Below are 15,972 nucleotides of genomic sequence, written 5' to 3'. Positions count from 1 at the left end.
CTGAGAACCCTTCCCCCTTACATTCTGAACTGGACTGACTGATTGCCCCCTGCACAGTACTTCCTAAAACAGTAAACGATGAGTGCCAATCTACAGGGACTCCATCCACTGCCTCTCTATTGAGAACTAAGTTAATATCTACGCCTCCCAAAATCAATATTATATCTTGGAATGTTGCAGGAATTAAGTAAAAGTTGGGTGACCCGGATTGGGTAAGCCTTGTTAATAAACAAGATATCTGTCTTTTTCAGGAAACTTGGACTGCAGAACAGATATCCATTCAAGGCTTTACAACCTATTTTTCTGCTGCCCAACCTGCCTCTGGTGGCTTTGGAAGACAGATAGGAGGGTTAATGATTTTATTGAACAACAAGCTAGAATGTGACCACTCTATGATAAAGTTTAATTCCTATGATCTGCTGGGTGTGCAACTCACATTCCGACCCAGATTTAGGATGATAGTTCTGAACACTTATGCAAGATCCGTTCCCCGTGGGTCAGAATCAATTGTTCTCACCCAGCTGACGGATTATATAGAGCTTTTGGACCCTTCAGATTTTCTGATTATAGCTGGTGACTTTAATTGCTCTTTTGTGTTGGACAATACCATCAGCAATCTGACTACTGAGGAGGACGAATATTGGGGTATTCCCCAATCCAAGGAAATGGCGTCTCTGCCAGCTTCCCGTGTTGCATCTCAATTGTCTTCCCTTTGTCTGAAATATGGCCTGAGAGAATGTAATGCCCGCACTAAATCAGATCCTGAGCGAGCTATTACTTTCAAGCGAGGGCTTTCCTTTAGTACTATTGATTATATTCTGGTGGACATTAGACTATGGTCAAGTTCACTGGACATGGAAGTATTACCTCGCCTGGATAGTGATCATAATCCCTTGTGCCTTGTTCTGACCAACCATGCATTTTTAAGAGTCCATCACACAACGATCACTAACGTCCCACTCCCTTACCTGAATCATAGACGTTCTCGGGTTTGTTGGCCGAAGGTTGAATCCAACTCGTACTTGATTAGGGAAATATACTCATCATTTTTAAAACTTTTTGTAGATTACGAGGAACAAGAAGTCTCTGATATTCCTATTATGACTATCCACAATAAATTGGTGGATTCCCTACAGGGTATCCTCTATAGGGAATTCCCTTCTAAATCGAGACCTGTTGACATCCCTCGTAGGGATTGGTACAATCAGGATTGTGTGCGAGCAAGATCTAATTTAAACTAGGCTGTAAAAAACTCTACCCAAGAGGTTATTAAAGAGGCCCGACGTAGGTATGTCAATGCCCTGAAACAAGCAAAAAAAGACTGGGACAATGAAATATGGCAGAAGCTGCTTGAAGCAGTTAAACATCAAGATGATAGTTCCTTTTGGCGGCTGTTGACCTCCAGCTCAAAAAGGGGTAATGATGACATTGGCATGTATATTCAGCCCGAAAGATGGGTGTCCTATTTTTCTGGAATTCATGCTCTTCCTGCACCGCAAGCTCTGGAGGTCCCTGGATATGATGAGTGTTGGGCTGTTACCAAGACTTCAACTGAGAGCATTGTTTTTACCTTAGCCGAAACAACAGCTGCAATTAATTCTCTGAGGCCAGCTAAAGCCCCTGGTCCAGATAAGATTCCAGGGGACCTGTTTAAATCAGAACCAAAGATATGGGCATGGTACATTAACTTATTGTCTAATGCAATAGCAGCTGGTAGCCCTATTCCAGATTCTTGGCGTGGTGCAGAAATAATTCCGATTCATAAAAAGGGTGATGTAGGCTCACCTGCAAATTATCGACCAATCAGCCTTATCGATATCCTTCAGAAGACGTTTGCTAAGCAAGTCTTAGATAGGCTTACTGACTGGATTCAGGATAATCAAATTCTATCCCCCTTACAGGCCGGCTTTCGGCCTAAAACTAACACCATGGACCAAGTCTTCAGGCTGCCATAACTATTTTGGAAGTATGTCACCCTATCTAAGCAAAAACTCTATGTTGCTTTTGTAGATCTAAGATCTGCGTTCGACTTTGTCCCAAGAGAGAAACTATGGGGAGTACTAAACAAAATCAGTATCCCAGGAAATTTAGTGCACTTAATTCAAAGGTTACATGAAAAAACATTTGCACAAGTTAGATGGGGCAATCGGGGGGAACTCACCGACAAAATAGATATTAGGAGAGGAGTGCACCAGGGCTGTGTTCTTGCCCCAACTCTATTCACATTGTTTATTAACGAGGTGGTGCAAGTTGTTACCAACTGTCAAAATGATGCTCCATCCTTGAATAACCACAAAATTCCAATTTTGCTATTTGCTGACGATTCCCTCCTGATCTCCAGAACTCCTATGGGTCTCCAGGTACTTGTGGATAAGTTTAGTTTGTTTTGTGGTGACTATGGACTTGAACTTAATCATAGCTAAACTAAACTTATGACCCTGGGCTGTGGCCCCACTAAGAGATATTCAATTTTCTATAATGGAACCCCCCTAGGCATGGTAAGCTCCATAGATTATTGGGGGGTGAGAATTAGCAACAATCTGCATTGGGGGGCCCAAATCGATAAAAGTTTAGCTCTTTTGGCCCAGAGATCTGGGGCTATTCTACGCTTCCACAAGTCTACCTCTGAGAGGGTGATCACTCCAACCATTAAAATCTACCGAGCTAAGGCACAGAGTGCTGCAGTCTATGGGGCAGAAATCTGGGGGTCCTTGAACACTGGCAAGTTGGCAGTGGGGGAAAACAACTTTGTAAGGTCAACTTTGGCTTGTCCTCGCAATACCCCACTGCTGCCAATGTTCTGGGACCTCGGCTTGTCATGCATCTCAGATGTAATTGCCCTACGACCATTGCTTTTCTGGGTCCGTGTATGGACTACCCCTGAGCTATCTACATATAAGGAGTCTATTCAAGACATTCTAGATAGACCAAATGTTCTTACCATTCCTTTGTTTAATCACATCTCAAAATGGTTTTACAGATTGGGTCTTAGTGAGTTTTGGAGCCATCCAGAAAGTATAAGGAAGGATCAGAAGAACCATTTGAAAACTGTTTATTGGATATATGTCAGGGAAAACTACCTGATGTGCTCAACACACGGCAGATTGACCTCACAATTCTTTGATTTCAAATGGTATCCGTATTTGGAACCATTTATGGATACAATTCTTGACCCATTAAGTAAGAGTTTATATATTCAGTTCAGATATGGTTGCCTGCCTCTTAAATCTTATGGTAGTATACGGAGTCTGACTACAAGATCTGATCCCTGTCCTAGTTGTAATCACACTTCAGAATCTATTGTACATTTTATGTTTATATGCCCTGCATATATGATTGCGCGACGGAAGTGGTTACGACCTGTGTGTAGAAATATGGGGATAAGACACTGTATGGCTGCCCTGAGGATCATGATGAGGGATACTTCCCTCTCTCTATCTTGTGCGGTTGGTAAGTATATTGTAGCTGCTTGGCATATACGTATCAGTTCCCTGGGGAAAAATGATGATGAGGAACAAATTGTAAAAGGAAAAAAAAAGGGAAAGTGTTTTAGCTGCTAAATTTTAACTATGCACCTAAGACTGAAATAAAACCCTATGTTTAATTTAAATGATAGATATTAGGGGGCCAGGTGCATTTTTGATGGAATGTAATTTTATGTGTTTTAAGGCTGAACATATGCTATTCTATTTTATTCTTATCCCTTTTTTTTTTTTTTAAACTAAACTTCTTTTTCTTTTTTATTCAATTGTTGGTTGTTTGCTTTTGTGGTTGAAAGTAACCGAATAAAGCTATGTGTGAACTGAACATGCCCAGTGGTGCTTGAGTCGGAAATCCAGCCGCACGATGATCTGAAAACCACGCAGCGCGGGTTGCGATCTCCCAGCCTCCGTCAGCGATGCTGCGCGTCGTTTCTCATGCTCTGTGCTTCGATTATTCGGTCGTGCTTCCGGCGAGCGTAGTTTCTTAGCCGTGGGGCTGGCGGCGCATCGTTTCTTCAGCCGCAGATCGGAGTTGCGTCAATCTTTTCCCCGCACGGCACTCTGGGCGTGGATTTCCTTTTGTTTAGGCTGCCAGCTTCTCCTTTCAGGGTCCCAGGAACTGGATGCGCACCACAGGGCAGAGTAGGAGTCTCTCCAGAGACTCCAGGTGCTGGCAGAGAGAAGTCTTTGCTGTCCCTGAGACTTCATACAACAGGAGGCAAGCTCTAAATCAAGCCCTTGGAGAGTTCTTCTCAAAATGGAAGGCACACAAAGTCTAGTCTTTGCCCTCTTACTCTGGCAGAAGCAGCAACTGCAGGATAGCTCCACAAATCACAGCAAGAAAATGCTCACTTTCTAAAAGTGGCATTTTCAAACACACAATCTTAAAATCAACTTTACTAAAAGATGTATTTTTGAATTGTGAGCTCAGAGACCCCAAACGCCACACGTCCATCCGCTCCCAAAGGGAATCTACACTTTAATCAGATTTAAAGGTAGCCCCCATGTTAACCTATGAGAGGGACAGGCCTTGCAACGGTGAAAAACGAATTTAGCAATATTTCACAGTAAGGACATATAAAACACATTACTCTATGTCCTACCTGAACAATATACTGCACCCTGCCCTTGGGGCTACCTAGGGCCTACCTTAGGGGTGTCTGACGTGTAAGAAGAGAGAAGGTTTAGGCCTGGCAAGTGGGTACACTTGCCAAGTCGGATTTACAGTTAAAACTGCACACACAGACACTGCTGTGGCAGGTCTGAGACATGATTACAGAGCTACTTATGTGGGTGGCACAACCAGTGCTGCAGACCCACTAGTAGCATTTGATTTACAGGCCCTGGCACCTCTAGTGCACTTTACTAGGGACTTACTAGTAAACCAAATATGCCAATCATGGATAAACCAATTACATATACATTTTGTAAAGGAGCACTTGCATGTTAGCACTGGTTAGAAGTGGTAAAGTGCCCAGAGTAACAAAAACAGCAGAATCAGAGTCCAGCACACATCAACAACCTGGGGAACTGAGGCAAAAAGTTAAGTGAAACCACGCCAAGGATGAAAAGTCTAACACACCTTGGTAACAATGTTGGGTTCAACAATCCAGATTGACAGTGTTGACACTCAGATACTCTGGGTATTGAATGTTAGTGAGATACATGAACAAGACAGTGCCAAAAGGTGAGCTGTGAGTATGCATGGCATTGTGTTTTTGTCATAGTTTTTTGTGTTGTAACTTACCAGACTCCACTCCCCAAGGTATGCCTGTCAAGCCCTCCGGATGCAGGATGACCAAGACTTTCTCCTCCCAGGGAAAGAGTTGTAATGGGGCAACGGGAGGGCCACCGCCAGTCTTCTTGGCCTGTAGCTGGTGCCTGGAGACCAGGGAACAGACGTTTCCCCTGAGGGCCTTCCACCTCTTCCTATTGTCCTCCTTTGGGCGCAGGGTGGTGCCTACAGCATTCACTCTGTCGACGATCCTGTCCCATATTTCAATTTTCCTAATGAGAGGAGTATGCTGCGGCTCTACTTTTATGATTTCATCCACCATGACTCTTAACTCACCTTCAGAGCAATGGGGATTTTTACACGTGATAATCGTGAACTCATATTCTGCTCTCATCATATGGAATTGTTATTTCTCTACATCAGCTGCAAAGAGCCTTCTATTTCATAGTCTGCCACAGTTTACATGCCGGTGTATGTTTACCCCAGTGACATAGCTTCCCGAGAATGACAGGTAAGTATCTTCTGAATACATACAAAAGCCTTATCTTGCTCTTTTTGGTGCAAGTGGCTGTTTGGCAAACCGGAGTATTGTATTGATTCGTCATCATTATACTAGAACCGTTATTGAAAACTAAGAAATCCTGCCTCTTTTTGGCAATAGAATGTTGGCAAGTAAATTATTACTTTGTTAATCTTGAACATAGAGGCAGACGGACAACAACATGATCAAGCCTGGTTTACTGAAAGAAAATGGAAGGCTTCAGAGATCTCGGTTTATAGTGTCATGGAGGCAGCGAGATATGCATGCATAATTGGGGAGTAGGTTTAGCTTACAAATTAACTTTGACTGCAGCGATGTGTTAAAAAGTAAAACATATATGAATTTTGGGAATGTCCATGTGGAAAAAGTGACAAGCACAGCTTAGGTGCGTGCAACCAATAGATATATGACCATTTGTCATTCTGTTCAAGTGTGAAATGTTGTACAAATTACTGTTGCAGTTTTAAAAGTGAGCATTATGAATGCAGATGGTTATCAATCAGAAATATAGAATCTGTTAAATGGTATATATGCAGATAAGTGTAGAGGTGAAATAATGTGCAGTGTTTGATCAGTATATCAGAAATGCTTTAAAGTTTCAATTGAATTTTTAAAAAATATTTATTTTTGTACATTGTTTTCAGTCTACAGTTTTGAAAAAAATTATATACTATAGCATGAGTGTAAAGACAATTCAAAGGCAATTGAGTGAGAAACTTGATAACTTAGAAGAAGAAAAATGCAAACAACAACAATTGCCAAAAGGCCAGATAAAACTCCTCAGCTTCTTCATAAAAAGTGTAAGTTTCAATTTTTTCATGTTTCACTTTAATTATGCCAGAGTTCTAATTACATCAGAAGTTGAAATTTGAAATGTTATTGATATTCGATTATTAAAATCCTTACATCTTGGCACACAAGCAAATTAAAAAGTGTAATTAAAAGTGATACATCCACGAAAGTGGAGGTAGGCATGTCAGATACGTTCATCTTCCCTCGATTTCAGTTGCCTAGAGGTATCATCACAAAGGGTCCCATACCCTGACCCTACTGTCCTTTTCACCAAATCTGCCTCCCATATACCTTAAAACAATATTATAAAGAAGGCAAAAGGTAACTGGTTCATAGTCCCATCAATTATAAAAAGGGGTGATGTAGCTAGTTTATAGTCCCATCTAATACACCAAAAAAAAAAACCTCGTCCACAGTGAGCCATTATGGCCTTTCAACCTTCACCTCAACACAGCGTGGCTCCCTGTTCAAAGAAAAGTGCATCCTACTTCATTTTTCCGGCAGGTCAAAATGATACCATTGACTCCTTCCTCTGTCGACCCTTACTCAGGGTACCGTCATGATGCACAATAGTCTCTCACCACTCTAGTCATGAGCCTTGTTCATTCCTCATATGTCCCCAAAAATGCAAAGTGCTCGGTGCAGGTAAAGGGAGCCCCAAGGATCAAAGTGCTCTGTGCCAGTAAAATGGAACCTTTTAAAATCAGTCATGAACATTTTGAATTATGAGTTGCTTCTATCGTGAAATTTAAACAACACCCAGATAGCTGACGTGATTCACCCGGTAGGCAATTTAAAAGGTTGCTGGACATGTCCTCACATTTATAGTTTGGAATATTGGACAAAGACATCGGCACCTCAAGGATTTTAGGGCTTCGCATATGCAGATCATATGTATTAAAGACTCCTCCGCTTAGCCCCCACTGTCAGCATTGCGTGTTACATTCACCATCCTTACTGCCGTACCAGTAGCACTTTAAAGGGATAAGGCCGAAACTCATTCTCATTAGTGACTATTTTGAGCGGTTAGATTGAGGCAAGCTAAAATATCAGGGTTTGTTCCCTGGGTGAAAATCTTCACAGCCCACCTGCCATGAGATTTGGATCTTAAATCCCTGAGATCCTGGGTTGATGAGATTATTTTTGCAGATTTCATTAATACCTTTGCTGTCATTTTATGCGGTAGATTGTTCTGCGTTATGGCCTCTGTAGAGGTTGTCAAAAGCAAACTCCATACAGAGCCAGGCTCCTGGCATTTCTCCCAGAGGAGTTGTTTCATAATACTTATCAGGCAGGGGCTGTGACAAGAAGATGGAAGGGACTTAACAACACATTGTTTGTTGGTGGTGCCATTTATATTCAGAAAACGGTGATATGGTTCCAGTAAGGTCTAACAATCACACTCCAGGATCTCCTGGTTCTTCCTCCTCTTATCTGTCGGAGTTCGTCCTCAGGTTGGTTAGGCTGGGTATGCTCTGGGGGATAGAAAGACGTACGCCTTAGTAGTCAGACTGTTTTTCCGATTTCAGACCGTAAATTTACACTACAACGTGATAACAGTGGTTTACACATGTGGACATCCACACAGTCCTATGTGGGTGATCACCTAATGCACTATGATTTGTTTAGTAGTGTTACCCATGAGTTGAGAAGTGTACAGAGGGGGGATAAGGAAAAAATGAAGAATGCCAGAAGAACAAAACCAACGAAGACAAGCCCCTCCTCACAAGACCCTGCAAGGCTTCTTTTCTCCTAAGTAGCAGTTAATTAATGACACCCTTTCAAAATCAGTTCCCGTATTGCTGCTGTTAGAAACGGGGTCTCTAGTTGGTAGTCGGTTTACACCCTGTCCAAGTAAAGACCCTCACTCTAGACAGAATAAGGGAGATACCCGCTCAGATAATCCCTGCTTCATCCCCTTGGTAGCTTGGCATGAGCAGTCAGGCTTAACTCAGAAGCAATGTGTAAAGCATTTGCACATAGCACACAGTAACACAGTGAAAACACTACAAAAGGACGGCACACCAATTTTAGAAAAATAGCCAATATTTATCTATTTAAAACAAGACCAAATACAATACAAATCCAACATACGGTAATAAAAATATGAATTCAGCAAGATTTACACAAAGATACAGTTCCTTGAAGTCAATAGCTCCACCTGGGGCTATCACAGCGTTGTGATCAACAAAACCAACAGCTCAGGCCGGCCGTGGCATTGCCGGTCAGCTACAGTGTCTGGAAGACCCGCAAACAGTACCTACTAGGGCATCGTGATCCTTGTGGAGAGCGGCGTCGCTGGCATCGCAGTGTCGGTTCCAGAGTCGGTGCAGGAGTCGTCGGGCCCTTGAAGTTACACTCGTTTTAGATTGGCTGATGAAGTCAGGAGCACTGGTGTGGATGGTGTCGGGGCTGCCGTGCGAAGCAGGATGATGCGACGTGTGGTGCCCACAGGTCACGTTGCAGGCAGCGGCTCGGTAACGGCGTCCAGCGGTGTCGGTGAGACCAGGGCTGCGGTGCGAAGCGGGGCGGTGCAACGTGCAGTGTCCACAGGTCACGGTGCAGGCAGCGTTGTTGTAATTTCATAAGCGCTGTCGTCAGTAGGCCCAAGCCAGCGGTGCGGGACGAGACGGTGCTTTGTGCTCCTCACGAGTGGTGTCCACAGGCCATGGTGCAGGCCGCGGCCCCGGTGTCAGCAGGAGCAGCATCTTCGGGGAGGCCCAGGCTGTGGTGTGAGCAGGCGATGCCGGAGTGTGGGCCCACAGGTCGTGGTGCGAGCAGCAGCTCAGTGAAGTCGTCTGATGACAGAGTCGGTGAGACCAGGGTCGTGGTGCGAAGCGGGGCAATGTGACTCCTTGCAGCGTCGACAGGTCACGGTGCAGGCCAGCGGCGTTGTTGGCAGCAGCGCAGTGGTTTCTCCTCTTGAACAGCACAAAACACACAGTTTCCAGTGCTGCAGGTTGAGGAAACTGAAGTCTTTGGTGTCCCTGAGACTTCCAACTGGAGGAAAGCTCTACTCCAAGCCCTTGGAGAACTTTCTCAAGCAGGACACACAGTACAGTTCAACCTTTGCACTCTTTTCATGCAGAATCAGCAACTGCAGGCCAGTCCAGCAAAGCAGCACAGCAAAGGGACAGTACTCCTCCTCCAGCTCTTCAGCTCTTCTTCTTGGCAGAGGTTCCTCTTTAGTCAAGAAAGATTCTAAAAGTCTGGGGTTTTGGGTTTTCTTCTTATTCCCTTTTCTGCCTTTGAAGTTGGCAAACTTCAAAGCAAAGTCTCAAGTGTTTGCAAGATCCTTCCTTGTCCAGGCCAGGCCCTAGACGCACACCAGGGGGTCGGAGACTCCATTGTGTGAGGGCAGGCACAGTCCTTTCAGGTGTGAATGACCACTCCTCCCTTCCCTCTAGCTCAGATGGCTCCTCAGGATATGCAGACTACATGCCAGCCCCCTTTGTGTCACTGTCCAGAGGGCAGGTGTGAACAGCCCAACTGTCAAACTGACCAAGACGGGGAATCCACAAACAGGCAGAGTCACAGAATGGTTTAAGCAAGAAAATGCCTACTTACTAAAAGTGGCATTTTCAAACTCACAATCTAAAAACCAACTTCATTAAACGATGTATTATTAAATTGTGATACCCCAAACTCCACATTTCTATCTGCCCTCAAAGGGAATCTGCACTTTAAGGATATTTAAAGGCAGCCCCCATGTTAAACTATGAGAGAGATAGGCCTTGCACAGTGAAACCTGAATTTGGCAGTATTTCACTGTTAGGACATATAAAACACACTAGTATATGTCCTACCTTAAACCTACACACACCCTGCCCCTGGGGCTACCTAGGGCCTACTTTCGGGGTGCTTGACATGTAGTAAAATGGAAGGTTTAGGCCTGGCAAGTGGGTACACTTGCCAAGTCGAATCGGCAGTTTAAAACTGCACACACAGACACTACAGTGGCAGGTCTGAGCCATGTTTACAGGGCTACAGGGCGCATTCTCACTTGCGGATACCATCTGTGCAGCACCTAACCTTACTTTGCTCACAGGTGTACCACCATGGCCAACACAGTGGTGTGGCCCACTCTACCCCCGGGGTGTGACTCCTGTCCCCCCCCAGGGGCAACTCTGTCCACCAGGACACCATGCCACAGTGGCCACTGACATCTGTCAGGGATGAAAGCCAGGCCCCAGCCCTTTCAAAGCTCTCCCATCACTGTGACTGTGGAGAGTGGAGGGCAGTAGCCCCAGGTGTCTGGCACCGTTTGACCACTCTCCCTTCCACCAGGTCAGGGATGAGAGTCTGACACTGGTTCTCTCCTCTGAGGCTCTGTACCCTCCCTCTAGGAGCGGCACCCCCAGAGTCTAGAATTGTCAGGCTGCTTGTTGAAGCAGTCCTGCACCATCCTCCCACCAGTGCAGGGATGTTAACCTGCTACTGGTCTTCCAACCTGGGGTCTGTACCTTCAGGTTGGACTATGGCCTAGGGCAAGGCTTCCCTCCTCCAGCCCTTCCTTCTGGGGTCCTGCCCCCCACCCCCACTACGAGTGCCACCCAGAATCAAACACGGTAGGGGCACTGTTAGCAGTAGCCCCTCCCTCCAGGTGAGGGGGACACCCTGACCCTGGCTCTTCAATCCAGGGTCTATACTCTTAGATTGAACTGGGGTCAGGGGTGAGTCTCTCCCTCCCCTGCCCCCACTTCAAGGGTCCTGCACTCCCCCCACCCTGGAGGGTACCCCTAGAAGCCACACCGGGGGCAGGGGTGAGTGGGCCAACCACTTCCCCTATCAGGTCAGAGTTTACCCTCTGCACCTGATCCTCCACTCTAGGGTCTGTACCCTCAGACTGGACTGTTGCCTGGCGATCCAGGACTTCCTGGGGAGCACACCTACCCCCCATCAGGTCAGAGCTTACCCCCTCAACCTGACCATCCAACCAGAGTCACCACCCTGAGCTGGACCACTGCATGGCAAGCCAGGACTTCCTGGGGAGCACACCTACCGCCCACAAGGGAACCACCTTCCCTAAGGGCCACATGATTTGGCTAGCGTTGGTCCCCTGACCTCTGCCTTTCTGGCAGAGCCTGTTTTCCCCCCAGCCAAGAAATGGAATCACCAAGGTCATTCCTGGGGGACTCTGACCTCAGAGCTAACCCCTGACCCTCCAGGTTAACCACTGGGGCCCGCAACCCCTTCTCAACCCTCAATCTGGACTTCTGCACCCCCTCACTAAGAGTGGTACTGCCAGACACCAGAACTGGTGGGACGCTGGCTACAACCACCCCCTCCCAAGGTGTCCTGACACTATGGGGTCTCCCTCAGAAGATGGCCCCACAGTACAGGTTAGGCTCCCCTCCTGGCGTTCCCTCATGGAACCCTCCAGGACCTGGGACTGGATCTCAGGCACTGGGCCTCAGCTGACCCCCACTCCCTCTCCTCTGAGCCTGGACATGGAGTCCCTCACCCATCCCACTTCACTGGGACATACCTGGGACACTGCAATCCTTTCCCACCTCAACTTGTTGGGAAGCACCTAGACCACTCTCCTCAGGAGAACCTCCAAATGCCTCTTCAAACTCTCTGGTACTCAGCCAGAGGTCTGCCACCAGTGTAAGCTCCCTGGGGTCAGAGAACTCACACTCCACCGGGTGTTGGCGTAGCTCTGGAAAACAAGGACTGGACATATGCTCTCCAGCAATTACATCACACAGCCCCTCACATGAATTAACCAAACTACCCTTCACCCAAACATCCAGTGACTCAGTCTTGAAAAAGTATCCCACATAACCCTCCCGAGACTGGTGAGACAGTACCTTACTGTCCCTGACACTCAACCCACAGTTTTCTGGGATGTCTCCACACTCCACAACCAGGACCTCTACCTGGGGGGAAACCTTCTCCATGTCACTCTCACCTAGAGCCAGTAGGGTGTCCCTCCCACCACTATGAATATGACTCCCTATGCCAATTCCCCAATCCAACTCAGGGACCCTGCGCATCACTGGAACTACCTCATAGTCCTGAACTTCCTGGTGTGTTTTAACCCCGTCCTTCAAGTCGGGGATCAAGTATCTGGGCATGTGCACTTCTTCATCAGTACTGGATATAACACTTTTGCTGCCACCATCTGGACTTGACTCAGCCCTCATGGCTTCTAGCTTCAGCTCTTCAGTTCCTGAGCTGCACACAGTTCTTTTTCCTTGGCTAAGGCTCTCTTAGCCTCAGCTCTCTCAAGCTGTTCGTCCAGCCCTCTCATCCACTGGTCCTGAGCTAGGGGCCATTCCTCTTTCTCTGGTTCCCTTTCAGGGCCACTGTCCTCCTCAGAACGTGCTGGTATGGCTGCTTCCCAGAGTTTCATCTCATACTGAAACAGTGCTGTCATAAAGTCCCACCTCGGGGACCTTCTCTTCACAGCCAGCACCCTTTCCATGCAGAAAACCTTTAACTCCCTCAGCATGTAGTACTCCAGGCGCCCGAACTTGACTTCCATTCTGCAAAGGCCTCACAACCAAAAACCAGAGTCCCAAAATATCACAATATCACAATATCTCTAGTAAGACCCTAGAGAACAACAAGGAAAACACAGTATGTGGTACGTAGTTGTCTGCGATATGGTAGTAGTGTACACCAGTCACTGTTGGTCAAGTGGAAATGCAAGTCCTATCCCACTGCTGCCACCAATGTTAGAAATAGGGTCTCTAGTTGGCAGTCAATTTGAACCCTGTCCAAGTAGGGACCCTCACTTTAGTTAGGATAAGGGAGATACACACTCAGATAACCCCTGCTCACCCCCTTGGTAGCTTGGCACGAGCAGCCAGACTTATCTCAGAAGCACCGGTAAAGCATTTGCACATAACACACATTAACACAGTGAAAACACTACAAAAGGACACCACACCAGTTTGAGAAAAATAGCCAATATTTATCTATTTAAAACAAGACCAAATATGATAAAAATCCAACATACAGTAATAAAATATGAATTCTGCAAGATTTACTCAAAAATACAGTTCATTGGGAGGGAGGAGCCAAGATGGCGCCGTAAGCGGACGCGTCTCGAAGAGCTCCGAGACGGCCTCTGACAATTAAGATCCTGAATGCTCGCCTCAACCCTCCAAAACCTGATGCCAAGGACAGGGAGTTCCCCCCGCCTTTGGGCTCCCCCGAGAAACCGTGTTTCTGGAGCCGACAGCAGCGCCCTCCGCACGGCGCAGAGAATAAGTGGCCCGGTAGACGAGGGGATAGCCGGAGAGGAGGCGCGGTGTGATTGAGGGCTCGAGAGAGGGCTGCCGCGCTGGGGCCTGGAGTGATTGGGACTGCCCGGGCTCGTGTGGATGCTCCCCGGATGAAGCTGGGGCTGGTGTACGGCAGGCCTCCGGAGCAGGATTGACAGGCGCTGAGAGAGGGAGGAGCCCTCGCGCCCATCGGAGTGGCCGGCTGGAACTGGGGCCTGCGCCGGATCCCCGCGGAGGAGCAGAAGGCCCAGTGAGTGTAGGGCTAATACGGAGGAGGGTCAGCGGTCCCTGGGGCGCCTGTTAGGCCCAGGCCCCCCTGCCCCCCTGAGCAGCGGAGGGCCCGTGATCGAGGGAGCCTTGCCCCGGAGCCGGTGAGGTCCCCGCACCCCTCGGTGTGTCCTGTTGGAGCCGGGGTCTGCTCCGGGACCCTGTGGACGAGAGGAGAGCCTGGTGAGTGGAGGGCCGGACCTGTGGGGGGTCGGTGGCTCCCGGCGGCGCTTGGCTGGCCCGGGCCGCCCCCCCGGGGCAGTTGAGGGCCCGGTGATCTTGAGAGCAACGCGCTGGGGCTTGTGATGACAGACCGAGCGCGGCGTGTCCCCCCCTGCAGATGTACGACTCACGGATGGTGATGGGGGACGCAAGGGATGAAGAAGAGGCCCACACATAGCGCTGACCAAAGGTGAGAAGAAGCAGAAATTACATAAGGGCCGCGTGAGACTTGGCATAGACTAACCAGACACAGCTACTCTGCCAGAATTCAAGGAGGGAAAGGAAAACACCCTATACAAACCTTGGAAACCGGCGCCGACCCCATAGGATCGAAAGGAGAGGCTAGTCGCGCAGCGGCGGTGCTGGATTGGGGGCCGGGCGCACCCCCCTTGGTACTAGGCCCTGTGGTGATCTGCCCACGTTGGTGAAAGAAAAGTAATCCTGCTGTGGATTTGGGGCTTTCCTGAAACTTAGCAATACGGACGGGGCCCTGGGGACCCCAGATGGCACGAGACAAAGACCCTAAGCAGCCCGACAGGGCAAAATGGACAGATACACAAAAGTAGTAACCCCCCCGGTGCCTGCGGGGAACCCCGCGCCTGCTCCAGACAACAGCGAGCTCCTTTCGGCAATACAGGCTTTGCGGGGTGCCCTTGAGGAACGGATGGGAGAGGTGCACTCAGAGGTGTCCCTCCTCCGACAGGATCTTCGCAAAGTGGTGGAGAGAGTCACGTCTGCAGAGGCTCGCATCTCGGAAATGGAAGATACGGTAAGGGATCTACGAAAAGAGGTAGCAGAAATCAAAGTCATCAACAAAGACGTAATGTGGCGGTTGGAGGATTCTGAAAATAGAGCAAGGCGCAACAACCTCCGCTTTTTGGGATTTGCAGAAGGAGCGGAAGGGACCGACATGAACAACTTTCTAAGTCAATGGCTCAAACGCGTTATCCAGCTGGAAAAGTTCTCGACATGTTTCATAATAGAATGTGCACATAGGGCTTTGGGGGGGAAACCCCTGCCGGGCGCGCGCCCCCTAGACCAGTAATTGCCCGCTTTCTTAACTATCAGGATAGAGACATGATCCTGTCAGAAGTTCGCAAGATGGGAGAGGTCAGGCACGAGAACACAAAGATCCTTGTTTTCCCGGACTACACAAGGGCGGTGCAGAAACAGCGAAGAGCCTTTGATGCAGTCAAGGCCCGGCTCCGGGGACTCCAGCTTGGATATATGCTCCTCTCCCCGGCCAAACTTAAAATTCTGTTTCAGGGGAAATCCCTCTTTTTTCCGTCTCCGGAGGAGGCCTGGGACTGGATTGAGGAGAGACCCCGACTTGGCAGTGGGAGACCTAGAGAACCCGAAAAGACGTCCAAGACAACGGCGGGTGCGAGACCCAAAGAATGGTCCCAACAAGTATGCAGAGGCAGGCGGAGACAGAGAGCTGGAAGAAGCACGCCCTGGTGGATCCCCAGACACACAGATGCAAGGGCGGACACCACGGAGTCGGAGGATAGCCGCAGTGTAAGAGCCCGGACACGGAGTGGTGAAGAAGGGACAAGCCCACAGACGCCTGAGAACGGGGCGGGTTTGGGCGGGGGCTCCCCGCACCCATTGCTTGAGGCTATTGACAGAATGGAGGTGGAACAAGAGGCCCGGATTCCGTAGAGTCCGGACGGGTAGATACAAGACTGCGACAGAAAG

General features: G+C 48.2%; 1 protein-coding gene across 1 annotated transcript in view; it reads left to right on the top strand.

Moving 5' to 3' along the window:
- LRRC9 (leucine rich repeat containing 9) overlaps positions 1-15,972 on the top strand; it is a 640,455-nt gene that overhangs the window by 171,475 nt on the left and 453,008 nt on the right. The window contains exon 8 of the mRNA XM_069207426.1: positions 6,403-6,558. Coding sequence (XP_069063527.1) covers positions 6,403-6,558 — 156 coding nt within the window. The remainder of the gene's footprint in view (positions 1-6,402; positions 6,559-15,972) is intronic.

The sequence above is a fragment of the Pleurodeles waltl genome, chromosome 9 (genome assembly GCF_031143425.1).
Source record: "Pleurodeles waltl isolate 20211129_DDA chromosome 9, aPleWal1.hap1.20221129, whole genome shotgun sequence".
NCBI classification, from domain to species: Eukaryota; Metazoa; Chordata; class Amphibia; order Caudata; family Salamandridae; genus Pleurodeles; species Pleurodeles waltl.
The sequence above is the reverse complement of the archived record's forward strand: the minus strand, read 5'-3'. Positions and strand labels throughout refer to the sequence as shown.